The 24,459-nt window shown below is 54.9% G+C and overlaps 5 protein-coding genes across 5 annotated transcripts; all 5 read left to right on the top strand.

Annotated features, from left to right (window-relative positions):
- Nucleotides 1–709: 709 nt before the first annotated feature.
- IUM83_03637 (uncharacterized protein) lies at nt 710–1,030 on the top strand (the record flags this gene model as incomplete). The annotated part of the gene is made up of 1 exon (XM_067927656.1): nt 710–1,030. One exon carries the CDS (start codon nt 710–712, stop codon nt 1,028–1,030), a length of 321 nt encoding a protein of 106 aa, XP_067795253.1.
- Nucleotides 1,031–1,048: 18 nt separating this feature from the next.
- On the top strand, nt 1,049–1,516 carry IUM83_03636 (uncharacterized protein; the record flags this gene model as incomplete). Its single annotated transcript, XM_067927655.1, has 1 exon — nt 1,049–1,516. The coding sequence occupies one exon, from the start codon at nt 1,049–1,051 to the stop codon at nt 1,514–1,516; it is 468 nt and encodes a 155-aa protein (XP_067795203.1).
- A 459-nt stretch (nt 1,517–1,975) lies between these two features.
- Nucleotides 1,976–2,857, top strand: IUM83_03635 (uncharacterized protein; the record flags this gene model as incomplete). Its single annotated transcript, XM_067927654.1, has 1 exon — nt 1,976–2,857. The coding sequence occupies one exon, from the start codon at nt 1,976–1,978 to the stop codon at nt 2,855–2,857; it is 882 nt and encodes a 293-aa protein (XP_067795254.1).
- Nucleotides 2,858–3,202: 345 nt separating this feature from the next.
- On the top strand, nt 3,203–3,783 carry IUM83_03634 (uncharacterized protein; the record flags this gene model as incomplete). Its single annotated transcript, XM_067927653.1, has 2 exons — nt 3,203–3,651; nt 3,708–3,783. The coding sequence occupies 2 exons, from the start codon at nt 3,203–3,205 to the stop codon at nt 3,781–3,783; spliced, it is 525 nt and encodes a 174-aa protein (XP_067795251.1).
- Nucleotides 3,784–20,238: 16,455 nt separating this feature from the next.
- Nucleotides 20,239–21,833, top strand: IUM83_03633 (mitochondrial protein; the record flags this gene model as incomplete). Its single annotated transcript, XM_067927652.1, has 2 exons — nt 20,239–21,724; nt 21,802–21,833. The coding sequence occupies 2 exons, from the start codon at nt 20,239–20,241 to the stop codon at nt 21,831–21,833; spliced, it is 1,518 nt and encodes a 505-aa protein (XP_067795411.1).
- Nucleotides 21,834–24,459: the final 2,626 nt, after the last annotated feature.

The raw sequence follows: 24,459 nt of genomic DNA, 5'->3' as shown, positions 1-24,459 counted from the left end.
TAAACTGCGCTCGCAACGGATGACTCGACCTGCTGCGTGAGCTTGGCGTGCAATAAAAACAAGTGCAAGACCCTGCGTCTAAAGCATCACAACTCGATAGTTGACGGTAAAGCAGTGGCTGCGAACGGGAAGAAGCGAGACGCCATCGACTGACGAGGTCAATGCGCGTGCCACCAAGCCAATCCACAGCGAGCGGCGACGGGCAAGCACCAGCTGCCGGACTTTACTCAAACACGTCTGAGTCATGGCACTTCTGTTGTCGCCCTTGCAGATTACTGCGGTCCACGCGAGAGTGCATGGGAGTGCTGCGGCGTCAAGGTTGTTCACCAGGAAACGCCCACCTCCTCGGAATTGACAGTATGCACGAACAAATTAGTTCACTCGGTTGGCGTGTCCAGCGCTCCGGTCGAGTTAACACAGCCACTGACTAAGTTGAGGCTGGGATATCATTCGCAGGTCACTACGTGTACGCAGTCATTGAGGAAGGCTGCACAGTGCCTAGTCGAACTGCACACGTGGAGGACGCAGACGAATGACTATTTCAGGATGATAAGATTGTAAACACTCGAACTCTCAAGGCCTTGGGAAGGACTACTAAGTAAACCCCGCACACGCACTTCCTTCCGGTATCGTCGACGTCCACTATAGATAGTTGTCGGGCTCCGGTCGACCGATTCAGCACCGAAGTGTCCTACTACCACCGACCGCCATGACGATCACCCAACACGGAATGGACGTCATCTCCAGGTCGCTCTTCATGCCCGTCATGCTCATTCTCGACTTTGGCATGTTCCAATACCTCATGATGGTGTACTACACTAGAAGACGCGAAAGGCGAGTCCGGATGCTCCTGCTGGCCTCCTTCATCGGCTTCGCATCGGATGTGTACTTCCACGAAGACAAAGAAACAATGCTGTCGTTCAACATCTCTGAGGTCTGTTCGCAGTTGACGTTTTTGATCCAGATCACCATCATCGGCCACGCTGTCCGCGCCAAGGTCAGGCTGCGTTCCATCACGTGGTTAACGTAAGTTGCAGAAGTACTGATCATGATGGACTGGTTCAACATGCTCGCGTCGACAGTCGAGGCGGCAGGTGTTCACCTAGGCGACGGGCTGCACGTGTTCTCGAACGTGCTCGAGTCGGTGACACTGACGTTCGTGCCGGTGTTTCGGTTTTACTACCTGTCCCTGTCGGGCAGCTTCCGGCAGGTTCTGCGCGAGCGCAAGCTGGAGATGTTTTGCTACTTCCTTGTGGCCACTCACGAGGATTTAATGGCCGTTCTTGCGTATGCCACCGGCGTTTCGTGGGAATATGCACAGGGCATCTACACGCGCTCGACTATCGTGACTTGTATCCTGCTGAATCTACACCAGAAGGCCCGGCCGGGTAAAGTTGAACGCACTAGCAGACGAATGACCACCCAGAGTAGTGGCAGAAGTGCAAACGTCTCCGGAACTTTTCAAGAAGTGCTGCCCCGACATGCCGCCAAAGTCGCAGTTGCCCCTGCTCGATAGATCGCATTACTTCAGTATGTATCAATGAGTACTCGCCAACCTTGAATCCCATTTTCCATATCTCGAAGGCTGTCCATTCCATTTTGTGAACGCCACCTTTTATAAAGCAGCAACGTCATAGCGAGATGGGGGGGGGCAAAGGAAGGAGCGTTTGAAACTACTTCGTCCACTTCTAAATGCGACTGGATTAACTCGGAGTAGATAAGGTATTCTACAGTTTTTATCATTTTCATCCTACTCAAGTCCATGAATAATGCTAAAATTGAAGAGGCTCATTAGACAAGACTGTGAGGCGGACGGCGTCTTTGCAGGCAACAACGTGGGGATTGCATTTCAAAATTTACGCAGTGGGAAAGCAGAATACCAAAAAGCTCGAGCCAAGCAGCAAACCCGAAATCAAGAGAATCAAGCCACGCCAGACAGATCTGTATCATCACAATGCCGTTGACACAAAGCGCCATGGATTCCATTTCAAGGTCCCTATTCATGCCGCTCATGCTCATGCTGGACTTCGGGATGTTCCAGTACCTCGTTGGAGTTTACTATTCCCGACGACACGAGTGGAGAATTCGGATGCTACTGGTCTCCTCTTTCATTGGTTTCGCCACGCACGTGTACTTCCACGAAAGCAAGGCAACCATGCAGAACTTCAATGATATCTCCGAGGTTTGCTCGCAGCTCACGTTCCTGATCCAGATCACCGTGATCGGCCACGCGGTCCGAGCCAAAATCAAACTTCACTCTATCACGTGGTTCACCTACATCGCCGAGTTTTTCATCGTGCTCGATTGGGTCAACATGATCGCCTGTGCTGTCCAAGCTGCTGGTATCGAGCTAACCAACGAGATGCATATTTTCTCGAATGTGCTCGAGTCTGTGACGCTAACCTTCGTGCCGATCTTTCGGTTCTACTACCTATCACTGTCCAATGGCTTCAGGCATGTGCTCGCTACGCGCAAGCTGGAAATGTTCTTCTATTTCCTCGTGGCCACTCACGAGGATTTAATGGCCATTCTCGCCTACGTCACCGGGGTGTCGTGGGAATACGCGCAGGGCGTCTATATGCGTGGGACCATTTCAACGTGTATTCTGCTCAACATCCATCACAAGTTGAAGCAGAGTTCGGCTAATACTCGCGGAGTAACAAGCGGTGTTTCCTCGGGGGATGAAGACAATGCTCCTCGTCGAGCCTTCAACGGCATCCTACCTATGACGTCTCCCATCGTGTCTTCTATACGAAGCACCGTGCAAAACGTAAGGGGCGGGATCACGAGTGCGAGATCCTCAAACAACATCGCAAAAATCGGTGTTACTGGGCCGGCGCCTCCATCGTATAAATGAGCTTCGCCCTAAACTGCAGGTAAGCTAAAGCCATTGAGTTTAACCGAAAAATGTCGTTCTATCCACAGCAAATTTAGATATGCTCAAGACGGATGGACGCAACATTTCCGTTGTTGAACCTCGGTGCTATGAATAATGGGGACGAACTACGAATTCTTCGGATAAAAACGAGGTGCACAGAAGCTGAGGAACAATTGCACCAGGTTAACTGCTATCGTTGGACCGACGGCCTCGCCTCAGTCATTGAGGTTCGCTCCGTCATTGACCGTTTCCACAAATTCACGCTTCAGCCGCCTGGCTACCTTACAAGTGAGACCAACGGGAGGTTGACTGATCGAGATTACCATGGCGCTCACCCAAGAGGGCATGGACAGCCTCGCAAAATCCCTGTTCATGCCAATTATGCTCATGATCGACTTCGGGATGTTCCAGTATCTCCTGTCAGTGTATTACGTCCGGCGACATGAAAGGCGAGTCAGGATGCTGCTGTTGGCATCGTTCATCGGCTTCGCATCGCACGTGTACCTCCACGAAGACAGGCAAACAATGCTGTCGTTCAACGATATCTCCGAGGTCTGCTCGCAGCTGACGTTCTTGATCCAGATTACGATCATCGGCCACGCGGTCCGCGCCAAGGTCAAGCTGCGTTCCATCACGATGTTCACCATTATCGCGGAGTTTTTCATCGTTCTGGACTGGCTGAATATGCTTGCATCAGCTATCGAAGCTGCTGGATACGAGCTGACGAATGAAATGCACATATTCTCAAATGTTCTCGAGTCGTTGACCCTGACGTTCGTGCCAGTCTTCCGATTTTACTACCTGTCGCTTTCGAATGGATTCCGCAAAGTGCCAGCAACGAGAAAGCTCGAGATGTTTTTTTCTATTTCCTCGTGGCCACACACGATGATGTCATGGCAATCTAGCCTATGTTACTGGTGTGTCGTGGGAGTATGCCCAAGGTGTCTACATGCGCGGGACCATTGCGACGTGCATCTTGCTCAATCTGCACAAGAAGACAAAGCAAAATTCTGCCAACACTCGCATGGCGACCAGCGGAATCCCCTCGACGGGTGAAGATTGAACTTCCTCCCCTCGAGCCTTCAATGCAGTAGTTCCAATGCCATCCCCCATTGTCACATCAATACGAAGCACGATCAGCAAGGGTGTCAAGAGTGTGGTGAGCGGGAGAAGCCTGAAAAGTGCAAGCTCTTCAAACAACATTATGAAAATCGGCGTCGCAGGGCCTGCACCCCCAACGATAAGGTGACACCAACTTTTTGTCTCATGGCATAACATCACTTAATTTAACATGCAGCAAACGTCTCGCTTAGTGGGTGGTGTTTCCTGTTACAAGAACGCTGTTCGAATATACTTCAAGTACCTCATAAGGGAATATGGCGTGTATATCTTGTGATTAAAAGCTACGGACGGACCCCAGGTTCTGATCCAAACGTATGTTCTGTTAGTTTGTATACGTTTGTCGTTATCTCCAACCCGTGTGACCTTCTTGTTACACCACGGCGTAGGTAGATAGTTAACACAAGTTGACCACCTCAGCGGTTGGGAGCGCCACGGCTAGCAGGGGAGTCTACCAGTGCGAGGCCGTTCAGTGTCGACCAGACTTTACTGGCCTGCACGCATGGCTAGGATAGGGATGGCTGGGAGGAAGCATTATCAGCACTAGTGGTCGGGTGGCCCCACTAGCCGCTTCCTGCTCGTAAACCCGGTTATATGCACCGGACAGCAGAGCCCTTCGCACACTGGCACATGCGAGCCCTGTCGTCCCTCGGCCGAGGAGCTCCAACTACCACAGCCCCGTGGTCTCTCTCCACGGTCCCGCCGCCCTATTCGAACACTGCCCTCATCTGTGCACGAGCCTGCCTCTGCTCACCTGTCTCGACCGTAACCCTGCGTCGGCGCAACTCGTGTATATTAGTCTTGATCCTCCACTAACCAGTGAAAAATCGCAACTGAGGGTCGAGCCGGCCGACCGCCGCTCGCTGCCCTCCTACTCCCCGTCGATCTACCTACTCCTACTGCACGGGCGCCTTCCTAGCCTACTGGACCTCTCCCTCACCGGTACTTCAAGGCCTCACAGCCTCACGTTCCTGCTCTTGATCTCGCCTCGCCTCGCTTGCATACTCTTCGCCCTTGTCCTTCGGCGTGTCGCCCCACGCCTGCGATCTTCTACCGTCGCTGTCGCCACTTCAACCTTCCACTGCTTGCTCAACGCCCGTCGATGGCTGGTGGCACTAGCCCACTGGCTCGCCCTCGTCACCACCCGTATCTTGTCCCACACTACGGCCCGACTTGGCCACTTGTCCACCGTACTCGCCTCACGTCAAGTCGATCACCGCCACGCGATCGTCTGGCAGTGCTCGTTCGTGGCCTTGCGCTACGCGACGAGCCAACCTACTACACGCCATCCCCGGCTCCAAGGTCGTCCACGACCTTGGCAGCATCTTCGAGCTGCTCAAATTCTTCTTCAGTGAGCCATCTTCGTCCTGTCGGTCGCCCTGGTCCCGTGCTGTACTCCACTTGGTGCTCGCGCACGTAGCGTCCTGCGCGGTTGCGCACCCTTCGTCGTGCTCGCTCCACGATGTACCCAGCCGTTTCCACTTGCAGGAGTTCGGGCATGGGAGGCTGCCAACGTGGACGCCCTTGTCCACGAAGCATCTCCTCCGTTGCTCCTCGTTCGCCGTCGACTGCTGACTCTTCCGTATCGGTACTGGCCTCGCCGTGACACCCATGATCGTCAGCGTCAGGTCCTCGTCGTGCTATTGTCTTGGCCTCGTGATCATCGGCTTCCGCACCGCCATGAATTCCACTAGCAGCGTCTGTACTAGCTGCTTCTGTTTCTGCGGCCTCTTGCTCGTGACGTGGAGCCTGGCGTCTTGCTGCACGTGCCTCGCGCTCGTCGGCTTCTCGTCGCCGGCGCCCCTTCGTTTCCTCGTAGGCTTTGGCTTCGGCATCCGCTTCTGCCCTACGTTTCCACCCTCGATTTCTGACTGCCGGCTTAGGTTGCGCTGCTGCGCTCGACCTCGCTCCATCTGTGCTGCTCATCCTGGGCGCCGCTATTCCTGGTTGGCTTATTTCATTCGCATCTCCATCTTGGTCCGCCGGGGCAGTTGAAACGCGTGCCGCCTCATCGGCTCCTGGGCGTGCCGTTCCATCACCCGTCCGCTGCTTCTCTTCCTCGTCTTGTCCGGCCAGATTTGTTCTGGTTGGCACTGATACACTCGGTCGTGTTGTTGTGGCACTCCCGCGACCACTCGTTCCCGCCATGACGTCCCTCGTGGCGTCATCTCGCGTCATTTGGCCTTCGTCTCGGCCCTCGCCCACTATCGACTCGTCGGCCGTATTGCCACTGCTCGTCGTGGCCGCTGCGGTTTCGCCGTCGTGCTGCGCTCCTGCCTGCTCAGCGCCGTCGTCCACCGCCAACTCCCCGTCACTAGCGTCGTCTTCCAGCTCCAGCTCTGCGAGGAGCTTCTCGGCGATCACTCCCAGTGAGTCGCTCGGACAGCGGCTCGACACTAAGAAACTACAGTGAACGATCAAGTGCTCGTCCGTATCGTCGCGGACGACTTCCCAATTGTCGAATCCTGCTGCTTGTACGATGCGTGCCGGACCTACCCATTGGTGTGCTAGCTTCGTAATGCCCTTGCCTCGTGGAGGCTTGAACACCCACACCGGATCACCAATGCCAAATTCCACGTCATGCCGGACTCGCCGGTTGTAGTATCGCTCGCGACGCAGTTGGTCCTTCGCCAGCGCTGCGTGCGCTGCACTCGTAGCTTTTGCGCTGTTGTTTACCAGTCTGCGGTGGTACCCCGCAACTGGTCCAGTCTGCGTGATGCCGCTGCTGCGTAGTAGCTCGCTCGGCGCTCGTAGTTTCCTTCCCATCATGAGCTCGTTCGGGCTGTATCCTGTGGCTGAGTGCTTGGCGCCATTGTACGCGCACGCCGCGCAGTGTAGCCACTGGTCCCAGTCGTCCTGAGCTTCTGCCACATACATCGCGACCATGTCCTTCCAGGACCGATGGAAGCGTTCCACCAGCCCCAGCAAGGCAGGTCTGTAGGGTACAGGCGTAAGAGTTGTAATAGAAGTTCTTTGTCGTGATCGTCCATGTCTCCCAGCACCAAATCGTCTTCGTTGCTCAACGGCGTCTGGTTATGGCACAAGTCTTCCAGCCATCGCCGTACACGGTCCTGCCCGAATTCGCCTGTCATCTCGAGTACCTCGACGTCGTTTGCTGTCGGCATCCACGTACCCAGCGCCTCTCTCCGTCCCTGTATGACCACCATGTCGTTATCTCCAACCCGTGTGACCTTCTTGTTACACCACGGCGTAGGTAGATAGTTAACACAAGTTGACCACCTCAGCGGTTGGGAGCGCCACGGCTAGCAGGGGAGTCTACCAGTGCGAGGCCGTTCAGTGTCGACCAGACTTTACTGGCCTGCACGCATGGCTAGGATAGGGATGGCTGGGAGGAAGCATTATCAGCACTAGTGGTCGGGTGGCCCCACTAGCCGCTTCCTGCTCGTAAACCCGGTTATATGCACCGGACAGCAGAGCCCTTCGCACACTGGCACATGCGAGCCCTGTCGTCCCTCGGCCGAGGAGCTCCAACTACCACAGCCCCCGTGGTCTCTCTCCGTGGCAGCCTCACAGATTTGCCTTCGATGTTCATCACTGGCACAACTACCTTGCCTCCGCGCACTGTTGACAATGTAGGAGCTAGGAACAGGTGTGGCTCTACGCGTCGAGCTGGTACGAACAGCCCCACAGTGCCTTCGGCCGCTGCCACTCCTAACTCCACATTACAACAAGTCCACGTCCGCGCTCGCGCTGTCCGCACTAGTCGTACTCTCGCTACTCGACCTGGTTGCCTGCTGCCGCTTGAGCACTGGAACGGCACGATCTTCTTCGTGTCGTCCTCGTACCATTTCATCTCACACGAGATGAAGTCGATCTTGACTCCCTTCCTGAGCATCCAGTCCTCGCCCAAGAGGAATTCCTCCGTCGCGCCCTCGACGATCAGCGCGTCGACCTCCATGGTCTGTTCGTACTGCGTACGAAACTTGAACCTCCATACGCCCAGCACGCGGGATACCGCGCCCGTGAACCCCTCTACGTAGTCTACCGGAGGTAGCGCGTGCTGCTTCTCACCGTATTGCCGCCATCCTTCGCCGGCCACACTGTATTGTGCCCCGTGTCGAGCTTGATCCGCCGTTGCTCGCCCTGGACTCTCACCACCGCCGTCGGTAACGTACTCACCGTCGGCGCCTGTACTGCGCGCAGTTGGCCAACGCGCATCGGCCGGTACTGCTGGTCCATCTTCTCCACGCGGGAGCACGCGTACACACTACCACTGTGGTACACGTGCCGTGTCGCTCTTGTCGCTTTGGTCGCCGACTCTGCCCTCTCGTAGTACTTGGAAGCGTGAAGCCAATTGCTTCGGCCTCCTCGCGGCTCAAGATTTTTCCTTTGTCGCCTCCGTGTCGTCGATACGCCTCCTCGACAGCTCGGTAAGCCACCACTGGTTGCGTTAGTTTTACCAGCGCTTCCCGCACCTCGCGTTGTTCTTTGGCTCTCGCCTTGCGCAGGCGCTTCTCAGAGCGTCGCCTCGCCCTGGAACGCTCCAGCGCTGTATCACTCACGCCATCCACCGGTCGCGATGCCGGTGCCTTGCCTGCTTCTTGCCCGCGACTGGACACCAACGTCGTCGCCATTCCATTCTCCGCCGGTTCGTCCGCCAGCCGTTCGCGCTCGGCGCGCCGTTCCCGACGCTCCTTGGTATGTGCGAGCCGCTTCTGCCGCTTGTGGAGCTGCCGCTCCGCTTCCTTCTTCTTGGCCTCGTTGTGCTGCTGTCGAGCCGTCACCATCAGTACTCGACCCCGCTCCTTGTCACACACGTGCAGCTCCGCCGCCAGCGCCTCGTGCAGCATGCCGCCGGCGTCACCGTGCTCCGCGTTCTGCGTGTTCTTCACGTCGTCCGTGCCCTTGTCGTCTCCGTGCAGCTCGGCCTGTCTGCTCTGCGCTGCCTTGTCCCGTAGCACGTCTTCGTTCGGCAGGCCGCTGATCTCGCCACCATCTTTCGTCGACTCGTCGTCGAAGTTGATCACCGCACGCTCCTGGCCAGTGCAGTGGGCCGATTTCGCGTCTCCAACGCCCGCCTAGACAGCGTCCACCGCCGATCGTCCGTACTCGTCACCGCCACTCACCACGCCGTCGTTCTGTGGTAAGCTCGGTGGCTGCTCGTTGCTGCGGGCCACCGTCGCCGTGGCATGCAACAGACGCGGCGTCTCGGCGTCCGCGTTCCGCATGGCGCCGCCGTCGCCGCTGCTGCTCACCGCACGACCCTCGTCGTTCATCGACGGATCCGTCCGCTGGCCCATGTCGACATGCTCCATGTCGTCGGTCACTGACTCCGCCTCGACGCCAGCGAATGTCACACGTCGCTGCGTCTGTCACGATATTCTCGTGGAATCTCGCGAGCTGATCGAAATACCACACAAGGCTTGTTACTGTAAATATTGCAGTAGCGTCAAGATGGTGCGGTTTCAGCAACATTAGCCGCAGTCAGCCGAAGGGTCGGTGCTCTTTACGAGCAACCAGCGCAGTGAACCCATCGAGACCTAGGAATGCATGTAAAAACAGAGTTAGAGTATGGAGCAGTGAATGAGCGGCAGGCTCATTCCGGAATCAACAGAGAATAAAGTCAACCTGCTCTGGCCAAGTAAGGTGGGCTCTCATCTTGGTGATCTCGAGAGCAAATCTCGGACACCTTAGCAGCAATCATCGGAGTGCTTTCAAGACGTGAGCTCGGGCATCTCTACAAACAACAACAAACGACTTCCTCTGTTCAAGTGCTACCATACACTCTTCCAGCTCACTAATAGTGAGTTGGAAAAGTGCGACATAGTAGAACTTGAGACGATGCAAGCAAGAAACACCGCGCGCAGAGTGTTGCGGAGTGACACCGCGCCGGAACGGCAGCAGCTGGATGGTACTCAGCGCAGCGCCGAACATATGAGGATCGACCGCCTGGAAGCAAGGCTGGACGAGACCCACGACGATATTCGTGCCTTTGGCAACAATATCAATGCGACTATCAGCAATCTGAGCACCGGGATCAGCACGGACATCGCCGCGTTGAACCAGACGGTCGCGGGCTTGGTGCAAACTATGAATCAGCTCGCAGAAGGACTGAACCGAGTGCAACAAGTAGCTCAAGACGCTCATCGCATGGCTCAAGGAGCAACTCAACAAACACCAAACCAGCCACCTCCAGCAGCACCTTCGTGGTCAACTGGATCATCAGCTGCACAGCAGAACCCGGCTAGGGGACAGGGTGGCGCCAGGAGCGGTGGGGTGAATAACGTGACGACACCAGCAGCTCGGAGTGATGCGAGTTCGTCTGGAATTTTGAATTTGCGGAAAATGGATGTCAAACCACCAGTTTTTGTTGGGGATATCGATGGGATCAAGTTGAACAGCTTTATTTTTCAATTTGAATCCTACTTTCACCAGAAGGGGTATGATTTGCTGGAGCATGACCATTTTCTCGCGCAGGAACTCAACCAGTGTGTGCAAAAGAATGCATTGGTGTGGTACGAGCGGTACATGACCGACGAGACTACAAACAAATTGTGGAGCGCGATCAAGCTCGAGATGATGATGGAGTTTATGGTGCCGAACTTTGAGGGAAAAATGAGAAACCGATTGCTCACGATTAAGCAGACTGGGGGTTACACGGGCTACGTAGGCAAGTTTCGAGAGCTGTATCGTATTGTTCGTGTTGACACACTCAGTGCAATGAACTTGTTCGTGAACGGATTATCGGACATGCAGATGAAGCGTGAAATTCAGCGCAAGAGGCCTCGAGATTTGAACGAAGCCATTCAAGTCGGATTTCTCGAGTGGAAACTCAGAGAAAAAAACACGGGAAATAACAGACCCACTGAAAACAAGCCGAAAGGCAAAGTGGGGGGTGCAGCTACTACGGTATCTGGGCAGTCAAGTAACCCGCCTCCAGCTGCGCGAAAATCATGGAATGGAGCCCGCTCGGGGAATACCAACGCGAAGGCTAGCAGTAACTGCAGTTTTTGTGGTCGTGGACCACACCGAGTCGAAGACTGCTGGTTCAAATATCCCGACAAGCGTCCTGCCAAATCGAGCAAGAAGGTCAACACGATTTTTTCGCGTATGACGGTCACCGATAATCAGTCTAGTGACGAGAACGACCATTTAAACGAGTAAGTCCACTCAATATTGAGCGTTTGAGTGGACATACCCGCAAGCTCAGCAGACTCAAGGGTGATGGAGATGAATGCACGGACCAAGGCTCGGATGCAGTCTCGACACGGAGCCCGATGCATGAAGAAAAAACAATCTATGTCCAGAAAAATGACATGACTATGTTTGTTTGCGTGACGAATGGAGAACGGCATATGGAATTCGCCGAAGACGATAAAATATCTGCCCAATCCGACGATTCTTTTTCGTTATCTCGTGAATATTGCTGCCTTTTGCATACGAACAGCACTGTTCAGTGCACCCGTGACGATTTATTCCTGACGAATTCGAATTTTATCGATAGCGGTGCCACGATCAATGCTGTCAGCCCGGAATTTTGTCAACGTTCTCAATTGGAAACCAAGATCAAAGACCATGGAGTTGAGATACCGATAACCCTGGCAAATAAGCAAGAAATGAGAGTTCGCAAGCAAACTTTGCGATTGCATTTGTTTATGGACTCTTTCGCTCCCTACATTGGTGATTTTCTCGTGCTTCCCGTGCCAGAAAATCAAGACATACTGCTCGGTATGCCGTGGCTTAGAGCGGTCAACCCGGACATCGACTGGATTGAAGAAACCATCAAGCCTAGGGAGATACCGGCAACGAATAAAAACCACAAAAAGAAGGTAAAGATGAAGAAAGTGAAACCTAGGACCACGACGAAACCGTCTAAGCCGGCACTGCAGGTTGGAGGCCAGCGCTTCTCGGTCTCTGGTAACACAAACAATTCATGTAGTAAATACTATCAGCAGGGATTTTGCTCAGTGACAAGTGGTGAAACCAAATATATAACGAGCAAGCAGTTCAAGAGACTTTTGCGAAAACCTCAGGAATTGGAGGGTGTGTTCGTATTGCGTCCAGTGGCTGAAAAAGAACAAACACAATCTGAAATAGCACTTACGGAGGTAGATGACTACAAAGGTCTACCCGTATATCCTGTGCTGGACCGCCATCGAGCCGTGTTCAGGCAGAAGTTGCCGCAGCAACTACCGCCTAAGACGCATGGAGTCCACGAGATGGACGTGGATACAAAACAGCCTATTTTCCGTCAGCAGTGGAGGCAATCACCGAAACAAGAACAAGAAATACGTGCGTGGGTAGAAGAGATGCTACGAGCAGGTCTGATTCGTCCTTCGTCCTCTCCCCACGGTGCCCCTACCTTTTGTGTTAAAAAGCCCGTGGGTTGGCGCATTGTGCACGATTTCAGAGCGATGAACAATCACACGGTTAGAAGAACATTGCCGATGCCGCGCAAGGATGTTATTTTTGAGCAAATGCAAGGTGCTTACTGGTATAGCTGCATGGATTTACTCAGTGGTTATTACCAATTCCGTATGCGCGATTCTGACATCAAGTATACTGCCTTCCAGACAGCGGACGGGTCGTTTGAATATCTAGTTGTACCGATGGGTTTATCAAACGCACCCGCAACATTTAATGACGGAATTCGCAAGTTGCTTAAGGACTTAGCTGATTTCTGCCTCTCCTACTTCGATGACATTTACATCTTTACGCAAAGTCAAGATCTAAAGGCTCATCTCGCCGCTGTTGATCGAGTGTTAAGTCGTCTTGAAGACAACCAATTCTACGTCAAATTGAGCAAGTGTGTGTTTTGCTCCGCTGAGATACCTTGCTTGGGAGATTACATCGGTCGTAAAGGAGTGAGAATCGACCCGAAGAAGGTGAAAGTGCTTCGAGAATGGCCTCAGCCTACTACTAAAAGTGAATTACAATCATTTCTTGGTACCGCTACATACGTTCAACGGTTCTGTGATGGATTCGCTCACGATGCGGGACCTCTCTTTGAAATGTTGAAGAATACCGACAGCGCTAAAAGCAGGGTGAAGCTGCACTGGACGTCAGAACAAATTCAACATTTTGAGCAGCTCAAACATCGAATTTCGGCGACCCCGGTACTGGCCGTAGCTGATTTCACTAAACCATTCTATCTTAGGATGGATGCAAGTGATTATGCGATCGGGGGTGTTCTGTATCAAATGGTAGAACATGACGGCGAGGTCGTTGAGAGACCTGTGGCATTTAATGGCAGGAAATACAAGGGAGCTGAAAAGAACTACTCGATCAGAGAAAAAGAGCTATTGGCAATCTTGTTCGGGCTTCGAGTGTGGAGGGTGTATTTGCTTGACAACCCCTTTATTGTGGAGACCGACCACAAATCGCTTGAGAGTGTATTCGCCCAGAAAAGTATTTCGCGGCGTATAGCACGTTGGTATGACGAGCTCAGTGAATATCCTGTTTCGTTTAAGTATATTCCTGGGGCAACTAATACCGTGGCAGACGGCATTTCACGCCGAGCTGATTTTGCAGAGCATAGTTCATTGGAGCAAATAGTGGCAGCCAGTGTTATTCACAAGCGTGTGTGTGCTGGTCTGACTGCTGTAGTCAGCGAAGCGATAGCTCGCTACAAGGAGGATCCGATTACACATGCAATTATTGAAGCACTACAAACCAAACCCAACGGAGATAAAACATCGCGGATCCGACATCTTGCGCGCTATTCGCTCAACGGAGACAAGTTGTTGTATGCAGGGCCTAATGATGAAGCCCCACGACTCATCTTACCAGTTATTGATGAGCTGATTAGTGGGGTACTGTTCGAATTCCACGATGTCGAGTGTTATGGCCATCCTGGTGTTGATCGAACACTTCGTCTCGTTGAGCAACATTACTATTGGAGGCACATGGTACGGAGTGTACGTGCTTATGTCAAGTCGTGCGAAGTTTGTCAGCGAACGAAGGCTAGAAACACCAAACCACCGGGTCTTCTGCAAAGCCAACCAATTCCGCGTGGGCGGTGGACACACGTGGCGATGGATTTCATTGTTGCTCTACCAAAATGTCGTTCCAACTGTGATTCAGTGCTCGTGTTAATAGACCAGCTGACTAAGCGAGCTCATTTTGTAGCTTGTAAAGGTACAGCTACCGCTCGTGATGTTGCTGAGCTATACCGTGACAGAATATTTGCTCTGCACGGTATCCCGACTGAAATACTTTCCGATCGGGATCCAAAGTTTACAGCATCAGTGTGGACTACATTGTGCACGATGCTGGGCACCCGTCAAAAGTTGACCACCGCTTTTCGCCATCAAGCAAATGGAGTAACCGAGCGCCTAAATCAAACAATTGAAAATTATTTGCGAGCTTTTACGAATGGAGCGTCCGACGACTGGGACTCGTATCTAGCTCTCGCAGAATTTGCATATAACTCACGGTTCCAGCAGGCAATATCGATGGCACCTTTCGAAGCCGATCTTGGGTACCTACCCTCGACCCCTGCTACATTGCTTAGCCCACCTCGTGCGACCGGCGCTGAACGACAACGCTGTGCTTTGGGGAAGACGTTCCTCGAGACACAGTCCGATCGATTAGCTACTGTACGACGTGAGCTTCAGCGGGCAGCAGATCGCATGAGCGAGTACTACGATGCCAACCGACCCGTCCAAGCTTTTGAAGTCGGGGAGGAGGTACTGCTATCTACCGAAAACCTGGCAAACTATCATGCTGGAACAACAAAAGAAAAACTAGGAGCGCGATGGATTGGCCCTTACGCAGTTATCAACAGACTGGGCCACGACTATTATGAACTGAAGCTGCCGAAAGGTGTAAAGTTTCATCCCGTCTTCCACACTAGCTACCTGAAGCCGTACATACGCAGTAGTGGCAGGGAGCAGCGGACATTCAAGGTACTGCTTCCGGATAACACTGAGGGTGAGTTAGTGGAGGACATAGTGGATTTCAAACGCGTCCGTGGCAAGGCCATGTACAAGGTCAAGTGGATCGGACACGCCCGCTGCACCTGGGAACCGCTTGAGAACTTGAAATATGTTGGCGACCTGATCAATCGCTTTCATGAACGCAAGAAATCAAGGAGGGTCTCTGCTTAGCAGAGGGAATGTCACGATATTCTCGTGGAATCTCGCGAGCTGATCGAAATACCACACAAGGCTTGTTACTGTAAATATTGCAGTAGCGTCAAGATGGTGCGGTTTCAGCAACATTAGCCGCAGTCAGCCGAAGGGTCGGTGCTCTTTACGAGCAACCAGCGCAGTGAACCCATCGAGACCTAGGAATGCATGTAAAAACAGAGTTAGAGTATGGAGCAGTGAATGAGCGGCAGGCTCATTCCGGAATCAACAGAGAATAAAGTCAACCTGCTCTGGCCAAGTAAGGTGGGCTCTCATCTTGGTGATCTCGAGAGCAAATCTCGGACACCTTAGCAGCAATCATCGGAGTGCTTTCAAGACGTGAGCTCGGGCATCTCTACAAACAACAACAAACGACTTCCTCTGTTCAAGTGCTACCATACACTCTTCCAGCTCACTAATAGTGAGTTGGAAAAGTGCGACAGCGTCGGCTCTTTGACGTCACTAACCTCGGTGGCTGTCGGAGAGGCCACCAGCACCTGCCGTCCGGCGCCATCCCCAGACCTCCGCCATTCCTCCTGTCGTCTTCTGGGGTCGGTGCGTGCCACGCCATCCCCTGACCGCATCTCCCCATCGTCTCCACCGCGGATGCATTCGTGCGCGTCGTCCGCGGCGCCATCCCCAGACTCAATGTCAACTTGCCATGCTCCTCGTCGTCTGCGCCCGCGTCTCCCTCGTCTTCGTTCTCCGCCGTCGCTGGCAGCGCGTCCTTGCCGTTGCCCAGGCCGCTGCCTCGTCGTCTTACCCGGTCCAGTGCCTGCGAGCAGTAAGGCCGGGGCCCTTACGCTCGCGGGCCGTTTCCCGACTCTTCCGTGGTGTTTTCCGTCGCGCCAGCCACCGCGCTCGTGCCACTCGCTTGAAGGTCCGCCTCCTTCAGCTCACAGAACCGCGCAAAGTGCCCAAGTCGACCACAGTAGTAGCACTCCGTGCCAGGCCGAGGGGTGAACTCGCGCCTTGGCTGTTCTCGTCGTTGCATGTAGCGCTGCTGGTTGAGCAGCCTACCTTCTCGTGTCGCGAGCGCTGGGTTCGACACCCCGCCACTCGCTGCTGGTGCTCCGCTGCCATAACTGCCCTCAACCTTCAGCGCCTTTGCAGGACGCCTCGGGTTCTGATCTCCAACCGCTGCTGGCCGCTTTCCTCGCGCTGCGAACTGGTCACTGCTAGCCGTTCGAAATTTTGAACCGTCTCCCTGGCTGCTGCGTGTCCCTACCGGTACCAGCTGGAAACCAGGTGGTATCGCCTTCCACCAATCTGCACTGGCTTTTCAGGCGCTCACCTGCCGGCCTTCAGTGTCGTACCTAGGCGGCGTGGCCGCCGTGCCCCACATGGGTCCGTAGCCAGTCACCACACTTCCGAAGTTCCCTGTCAGCCCAGACTGTTCCTGGCCGCCAGTCGTCGTCGCGGCGCCCACCCCGGGCCCGCGCCCGCTTGACGTCTCGCGCTCGTCCCAGCGCGACATCGCCGTCTCCAACCCGACGCCGTACCCCTCACCGTACTCGCCAACGTGGGACACCGCCAAGTTCACTGCTTCGTCCAACGTTTGAGGCCTGTGCCCTCGTACGTGGGTGGCACCCTCGGGGCTGCTCATCCCCTTCAGGAAGGCGTTCACCAAGCAGTCTTCTCCGACGTCGCCGCGCTCCCCGATCTCGCGCAACGACTGCGCGTATTCGACAAGCCGCTCGCCTCTCATCTGCCGTCTCGCGTTGAGCAAGTCGACCACTTCCGGGCCAGTGCATTGCGTCATGTATTTGGCGCGTAGCATCCCAGCCAACGTGCTGATGTTCTCTTCGCTCTCCGGCACGGACTCCATCACCGTGGCGAACCAGCGCTGCGCCTCGCCTTCGAGGTTCGACGCGACCTCGTGGTAGAGCTGGCGCTCCTGCCACTCGACTCCCAGCGACACTGCCTGGCGCCTGACCTCCGCGCGCACAGTCTTGAGCCACATCGTCACCGGCATCGTGTCGTCCAAGCCCTTGAACTTCTTCAACTTCAACGCTTTGGCTTTTTCGCGAACGATGATCGGTCGCTGAGGAGCGTTCCCCTGCACCGGACCACGCCCACGAGCTGCCATTGCTCCTTCGTGCGGTTGGGGAGGAGGTGGTGGTGGTGGCGTACGCCCCATTCCGGCACCGCCGCTGCCACCAGTCCCCGTCAAGTCCACTGCGTCCCCGTCCGTCGTCGTGTCCAAGTTCGCGCTGGCCTGTTGCCCGCTACCGCCGTCGTTTCCGCGGCCGCTTCTCGGCTGCCCGCCGTCACCGTCCGTCGCCGTCCGGCTGCCGCTGCCCACTTCGTCGCCGTGTCCTGTCAGAACGTCACCGCCTCGACTCGTGCCGAGGTCGCCTTGCCCCGTTCCGCCTGCTGCCATCGGCGTGTCGCCAGATGCGCGGCGTATCTCCTCCGTGCTCAGCGTCACCGTGGCACCGTCCTCCGTCTCCAAGGTCGTGACCGTTGTCGGTTGGTGCTGAAGCTGCTGCTGTTTCGCCGCTTCCGTTGCCGCTCGCTCCGCTGACGCTGCTCGCCGTTGAGCGCGTTCATCACGTGCCAGTTGTCCTCCGACCACCATCATTTCGTCTCTCGTAATCTGTTAACGTAATACCAAACTCATTAGTTTCATCGCTCATCTCTTCTCTCTTCTCTTCCTCTTTCTCTTCCTTTCTCCTTTCTCTCTCGACTGCGGCTATGCCCACGGATGCCAAGCCGCCAGCACCACTTCGTGATACTGCCCGGTAGGCCCCTGTATGACCACCATGTCGTTATCTCCAACCCGTGTGACCTTCTTGTTACACCACGGCGTAGGTAGATAGTTAACACAAGTTGACCACCTCAGCGGTTGGGAGCGCCACGGCTAGCAGGGGAGTCTACCAGTGCGAGGCCGTTCAGTGTCGACCAGACTTTACTGGCCTGCACGCATGGCTAGGATAGGGATGGCTGGGAGGAAGCATTATCAGCACTAGTGGTCGGGTGGCCCCACTAGCCGCTTCCTGCTCGTAAACCCGGTTATATGCACCGGACAGCAGAGCCCTTCGCACACTGGCACATGCGAGCCCTGTCGTCCCTCGGCCGAGGAGCTCCAACTACCACAGCCCCGTGGTCTCTCTCCACGGTCCCGCCGCCCTATTCGAACACTGCCCTCATCTGTGCACGAGCCTGCCTCTGCTCACCTGTCTCGACCGTAACCCTGCGTCGGCGCAACTCGTGTATATTAGTCTTGATCCTCCACTAACCAGTGAAAAATCGCAACTGAGGGTCGAGCCGGCCGACCGCCGCTCGCTGCCCTCCTACTCCCCGTCGATCTACCTACTCCTACTGCACGGGCGCCTTCCTAGCCTACTGGACCTCTCCCTCACCGGTACTTCAAGGCCTCACAGCCTCACGTTCCTGCTCTTGATCTCGCCTCGCCTCGCTTGCATACTCTTCGCCCTTGTCCTTCGGCGTGTCGCCCCACGCCTGCGATCTTCTACCGTCGCTGTCGCCACTTCAACCTTCCACTGCTTGCTCAACGCCCGTCGATGGCTGGTGGCACTAGCCCACTGGCTCGCCCTCGTCACCACCCGTATCTTGTCCCACACTACGGCCCGACTTGGCCACTTGTCCACCGTACTCGCCTCACGTCAAGTCGATCACCGCCACGCGATCGTCTGGCAGTGCTCGTTCGTGGCCTTGCGCTACGCGACGAGCCAACCTACTACACGTTTGGAAAGCTTTTATCAGCGCGAAGTTACGTGTAGCGTGCGCTATTCAAGAAATTAATCCAATTGCTTTATTGTATTTGTCCGCCTCCGAACAAGCTAGAACAAGCTATGCGTGATGATTCTCTTCTTGACGTCAGTTGCTGAGGTTCCAGGCGAAGATGGATGGCGATCACACAAAATAACGTGGAATACTTGTCGAGGGGTATTTTTCTCCCAGTTGTACTGGTGCTCTACGCCTGGGTATTCTACATGTAGTACCTGGTGTGTGTTTATTCGCCGCGACGTCGCGAGATACCCTGCGTGATAAACCCACTTGTACTCCCACGAGACGTACGAGACAATGCTGGAATTCAACGACGTCTCCGAAACTTGCTTGCAGCTGACGTTCATCATTCAGATTACGATCATCGACTGTGACGTGGCCAAAAAGGTCAAGCTTCGCTCGATTGTTCGGTGGCAGAGTTGGTTTGATATCCTTGATTCAATGCTTGAGATCGCTGGTTTTGCGACGGGGAGCAGACTTCCCCCATGGTGTGGAATACGTACTGTAAGCACTGGTGTTTCGCTCTTTTATCTTTCTCTGTCCGGGGGGGCTACTACAGGTGATAGTCAAGCGTAAAATGGAGTATTCCCTCTATCTTATGGTGGCGGCGGCACACGAACCCCCGTTCGTGCTTCTGGAATACTGGACGGGAGTTCTTGCAAGCCATTGTCATCCGCGTGTTGATCATCTCGTGCATCATGATCAACGTGATCCACAAGGCCCGTCGCAAACACTCGCATCAATCCATGCGAAAGCAGTCCACGCTTCGATTCTCCACCCGATCCGAGTCTCCTCGACGTTGTGGGCGCTTCCTCATCCAACCGCCAGATACAACCTGGCAACAACCTCGACTACGCCGTGGACAACTAACTTCAATCAGCACAAAATATTCTTTTAAACGAGTCGCCCTCGTGTTACTCCGCGTATAGTAGCAATAAGCATTTTTTTTTTTTCGGATATTGAGTCGTGAGAACTCGTCACCCGACGCTAGGTACTAACACCCATGGGTGGATACGGCTAACAACACGCCTTTGGCTGTCCACCGTATTAGCTGTTTGCCACGTTGAAGTTGCCTCGTACTTCAGACATCCCATTCTGTACATGCTCAACCTGTCCCATCTCATGTACGATCTGTACAGTCCTGCCCCTCTAATTCTACACCCGTTATAAACGCATACGTTTATCTAATCCATACATATATCTCCCCTTTTCAAGTCACACAATCTCCCAAAACAAAATCAAATGTGATTACTAATATAGACCACCCATTTGAACTATAGGTGCACGCCTGTACTCTCACCTCCATGGCTCAAATCAATTGTGCCAACCGGTCCAAAAACACTGGGCGAGCGCTCTCCACCAGAGCTTTGACGCTGCGCATTCCAGTCGTCGTCCCCCATGTCGGCGCTGCTCCGCTTCGCCCGCTCCGCGGCCGCGCGCGGCGCTCTCTCCGCCTCCCGCGCGCCGCTGGCAGCCGCGACTGCCGCTCACCTGCAGGGCTCCCAGACGCGCGGCGTCTCGCAGAGCCCCGTGCTGCTGAAGCGCAAGGGCGGCGCCTCCGCCTTCGTGGTCAAGACGTCGAGCTGGAACCGCAGCAAGGGCAACAAGAGCCACACCGCGCTAAGTACGAAGCAGAAGCTCAAGAAGGACGCGGCGCCGCACCGCTCGCACCTGGAGCGCACGCGCGAGCTCAAGTCGAGCCAGCGCGCCAACGCGCGCAACGCCAAGGAGTGGGCGGCGCTCGAGCGCAACGCCGAGCTCAACCGCGAGCTCGACGAGGTCTTCCAGTACCTGGACAAGTCGGGCCCGCTGGGCGATTACGTATACGAGCCCGAGCCGAGCCTCGAGGACGTGGACGAGCTCGACGCGCTCGCCAAGCTCAACGCGATCGCGCGAGCCGAGCCCGAGATCATGAAGGAGGTGGATGAGACACAACGCGCCGCAGCTGCCGCTGCCTCTGGGGGGCATGTTGAAGTTGAGGGGGATGGGCAAGTGCAACACGAGCTGGCGGTGACCGACTACAACTTCCTGCTGCGGGTGTACGCGGTCAAGGGACTGGATAAGGAGGCCAACGCGCTGTTAACTCGCATGGAGAAAAACCTCGCGCCCATTGCCGCGGAGCAGACCGTGGTACCGGTTAAGCCCGCGGACAGCACAGAGCTGGCGCTTATGGACGCGCTGGAGAGTGTGCCCCACGTGGTGCCGCCCGACGCCAAGTCGTATATGTTGTACGCGACAGCTTTAGGCGCCAATGGTCATGCGGCCCAGGCTGTGCGAGTTATCGGCCGCATGAAGGAGCGCGGCGTGCTGCCGGATGTTTCGGTGTACAACGCCGTGATGCGGGCCTGCTCCAAGGCTGGGCGAGTGCCCTGGGCCTACAATGTCATGGAGAAGATGCAAGTGGCGGGACTGGTGCCCGACCGCGCGTCCTTCACCATTTTGATGAATGCGGCTATAGCCGAGGGGGACCTGGATAAGGCCTTCGAGACCTTCCACCTCATGCGGACGCACGTGGCTGAGCCCGATGAAATCGCATTCAGTTGTCTTATCAACGGATTCGCGCGTGAAGGCCGCGTGGAACGAGCTTTGAATTTACTGGAGGACCTGCTGGAGTGCGGCCTTACGCCGTCATTGGTGACGTTCAACACGCTGATGAACGCCTGTGCCAAGTCGCACTACTACGCGCACAAGGCCATCGACTTCTACTACGAGATGCAGGAGCTGTACGACTACGTGCCGGACCTGTACTCGTACACGACGGTGCTGCACGCCTGTGCCAAGCACGGCGACTTTATCCAGGCCGAGCAGATCGTCCGACACATGGAGCGCCACCACGTGCCCATGACGGAGTTCGTGTACAACACGCTCTTGAACGTGTACGCTCGTGCACAGATCCGGTCCATTGTGGACAAGGCCCCGCGCAACCAGAAGCCGCTCCCCCCGCCGGAGCCGATCTACCAGGAACCGCTGGAATGGGACGACGAGGGCAATGAGATCGACCTCACGCGACCGGGCAAGGAGACGTTCTCGCTGGAAAACGCCAACTACGACGGACGGTTTGACGAAGAAGGCGACGGGGAGGACGAGATGGACAGCTATAAGTTGAGTCCCGAGGCCTTGGCTCAAGTGGAGCAGTTGCGGCAGAAGGACAAGGCCGACCACGAGGAGATGCTGAAGTCTGAATCCACCGACTTGGTGAAGACCGAGAGGAGCATGGAGGTCTACGGCGAGGAGGACGACCGGCTGTTCGCCGACAGCGAAGAATCGCTGGACTTTGACCCCACACCGATGGACCTGAAGGACTTTGGCAAGTTCCAGACGCTGAACATCAAGCGTGCCGAGGTGCGGTTCCACGAGATGACCTTCGAGAAGGGTCTCAAGCCGTCTCTGATCACGCTCAACTCCATGTTGGCCGTGTACTCGAACGCGCTGCGCCTGCGCTCGGCGGAGGTCTTCCTCGACGAGACGTTTGCCAAGTTTGACTTGAAGCCGAACAAGTTCTCGTACCGTAGCATGATGCAAATGTATGTCCGCGCCAAGCGGACAACTCAAGCCGAGAAGCTGCTGGAACGTGTGCGCTCGGAGATTGAAAGCGGAGACCTGGAGGCCGACGAGGTGACCTTCGGCTTCTTGGTGGACCACTACGCGAGGAAGAAGCTGCTGCGTCGTGCACTGAACACGCTGGAGGACGCAGACGCGCTGGGCTTGCAGATGCAGGAGAAGCACCTGAAGAAGATCCGCGTCCTGACCGAGCGCTACGGAGTGTTCACGGACCTCATCCCGGAGGACCCGAACGCTGTCCTGCTCGCGGGTTCGCGCCACAAGCTGATGGAGAAGCGCAAGGTGCGCGCACAGGTTTTGGACTACAACCGCAAGATCGGCAAGCGCTATCTGCTTCCTGACACGGTCTAGGCGGCCCTAGGAGAGGTACGTAGATGCATGTAGAGGAAATACACAACAAGACCATTTTGCCTAAACAAACTCTAGCTTATTTTCCGCTTAGGTGTGCAGGTTAGTCCAATGCTGAATAGCTCGTGCTGTCTAGCTCAGTTTTTCGACGACACCTCCACTGAGCCGCCATCTTGCTGGCCTGAGGTCACTGCAATTTTCGCCATGTCAAGGAAGCCTGGTATGCCTGGATTCGGGCCGCGCTTAGCAGTCGTGTGGAACGAGGTGAAGGAAGCCCGAGACGAAATCAGCGAGGTTGGTATGCCCACACTGAGCCTTCCCGTAGGCACCTTGACTAAGGACCCTCTCGATGACGTCACGGACCCCGGCTTGTTAACGAGGGAGTCTCGTTTTCCCTTGGTTGAGTAGCTACCGCGGCTGCGTGGGCGAGCTTTCTGGTGAATATTGAGAAGAATTCAGGCCGTAATGAGCAGGCGATTACAAATTGCCTGGGCGAATTCATTCTTCACACCGGTGCTGTGCTCTAGAAGCATGAACGGAATTTCGTGAACAGCCAACGCTACGTACAGTGCTATGTCCAGCTTTTTATCGGCATACACCCGCTGCCATCCACCCGAAAGTGACAAGTAGAAGAAGCGGAAAACCACCACGAAGCTGAGCGATACAGATTCTAGCACGTTTCCGATTAGCTGGAGACGTTCGTGCGTATTCACACCAGTGGCCTCCAGGATAGAAACCAGTACGTGCAGCCATCCCAACACGATCAGTACTTCAGCGGCGCATGTTAGTCTGGCTATCGAGCGCAGTTTCACCTTACGGCACACAGCGCGGCCTATGATGGTGATCTGAATCAGGAATGTCAACTGCAAGCTTGTCTCCGAAACTCCATTCAAAGCTATCATGACATCGAGGTCTTGGTGAAAGTACACGTGGGTTATAAGCGCAAGTAGAGCCGCGAAAAGGAGCGAACACACGCGTATGTCTCTCCATTTGGAATAGTACACCAGCACGAGATATTCAAACATCCAAGCGTCCAGCACCAGCACGAGAGGGAGGAGTAGCGCCCTGGTTAACAAGTCCATTCCGTCTTGTGTGATCGCCATCCACGGCAAAATGGGTGTTGGCGCAAAGAATTATGCTGAAAAATAGCGTCGTAAGGTTTCCGAATGAGTGCTCCTCGCCCGACCTCCAGACGAAGACTCCTAAGAACGGAAAGGAAAACGCTTTCTTTATTCTTGCAAACTGAGGAAGGTGTCAATCTAATATCGACTGCGTCAGTCCGTGTTTCTGAATTAGCACTGAAGTTGCGCCGCCTTGTTCATCTCCTCCCAACTGAAAGTCGTGCTGCACAATCGCAATATACTGCTTCAGCAGTATACATATACTGTTGAAGCAGTATATACTTATATGAAGCATCGTACTCAAAAACTGATACTTGATACGTGAGGAAGTTTATCAGAGCATTTTTTTTATGTAGTTGGCGCAGTCGCACGCTGCCAATGTGTATACATTCTGCGGTTATTGCGACACGCCCGAGACGCGCTGCCTTTCATTTTTTAAGCCGTGCCGGGGTATTATTTCATAGCACTAAGTGTGCACTGTTTGTTCGAATGCGTATCATGCCGATACAACTTCCACTAATGATAATGGGGATGCGTGAGAGCCCCTCATCATATTCAATACTATGATAGTACGTATTAACTCTCAACC

Source organism: Phytophthora cinnamomi (assembly GCF_018691715.1).
Source record: "Phytophthora cinnamomi strain GKB4 chromosome Unknown Contig21, whole genome shotgun sequence".
NCBI classification, from domain to species: Eukaryota; Oomycota; class Peronosporomycetes; order Peronosporales; family Peronosporaceae; genus Phytophthora; species Phytophthora cinnamomi.
Note: the sequence above shows the minus strand (reverse complement) of the source record. Positions and strands in the feature narration are given on the sequence as shown.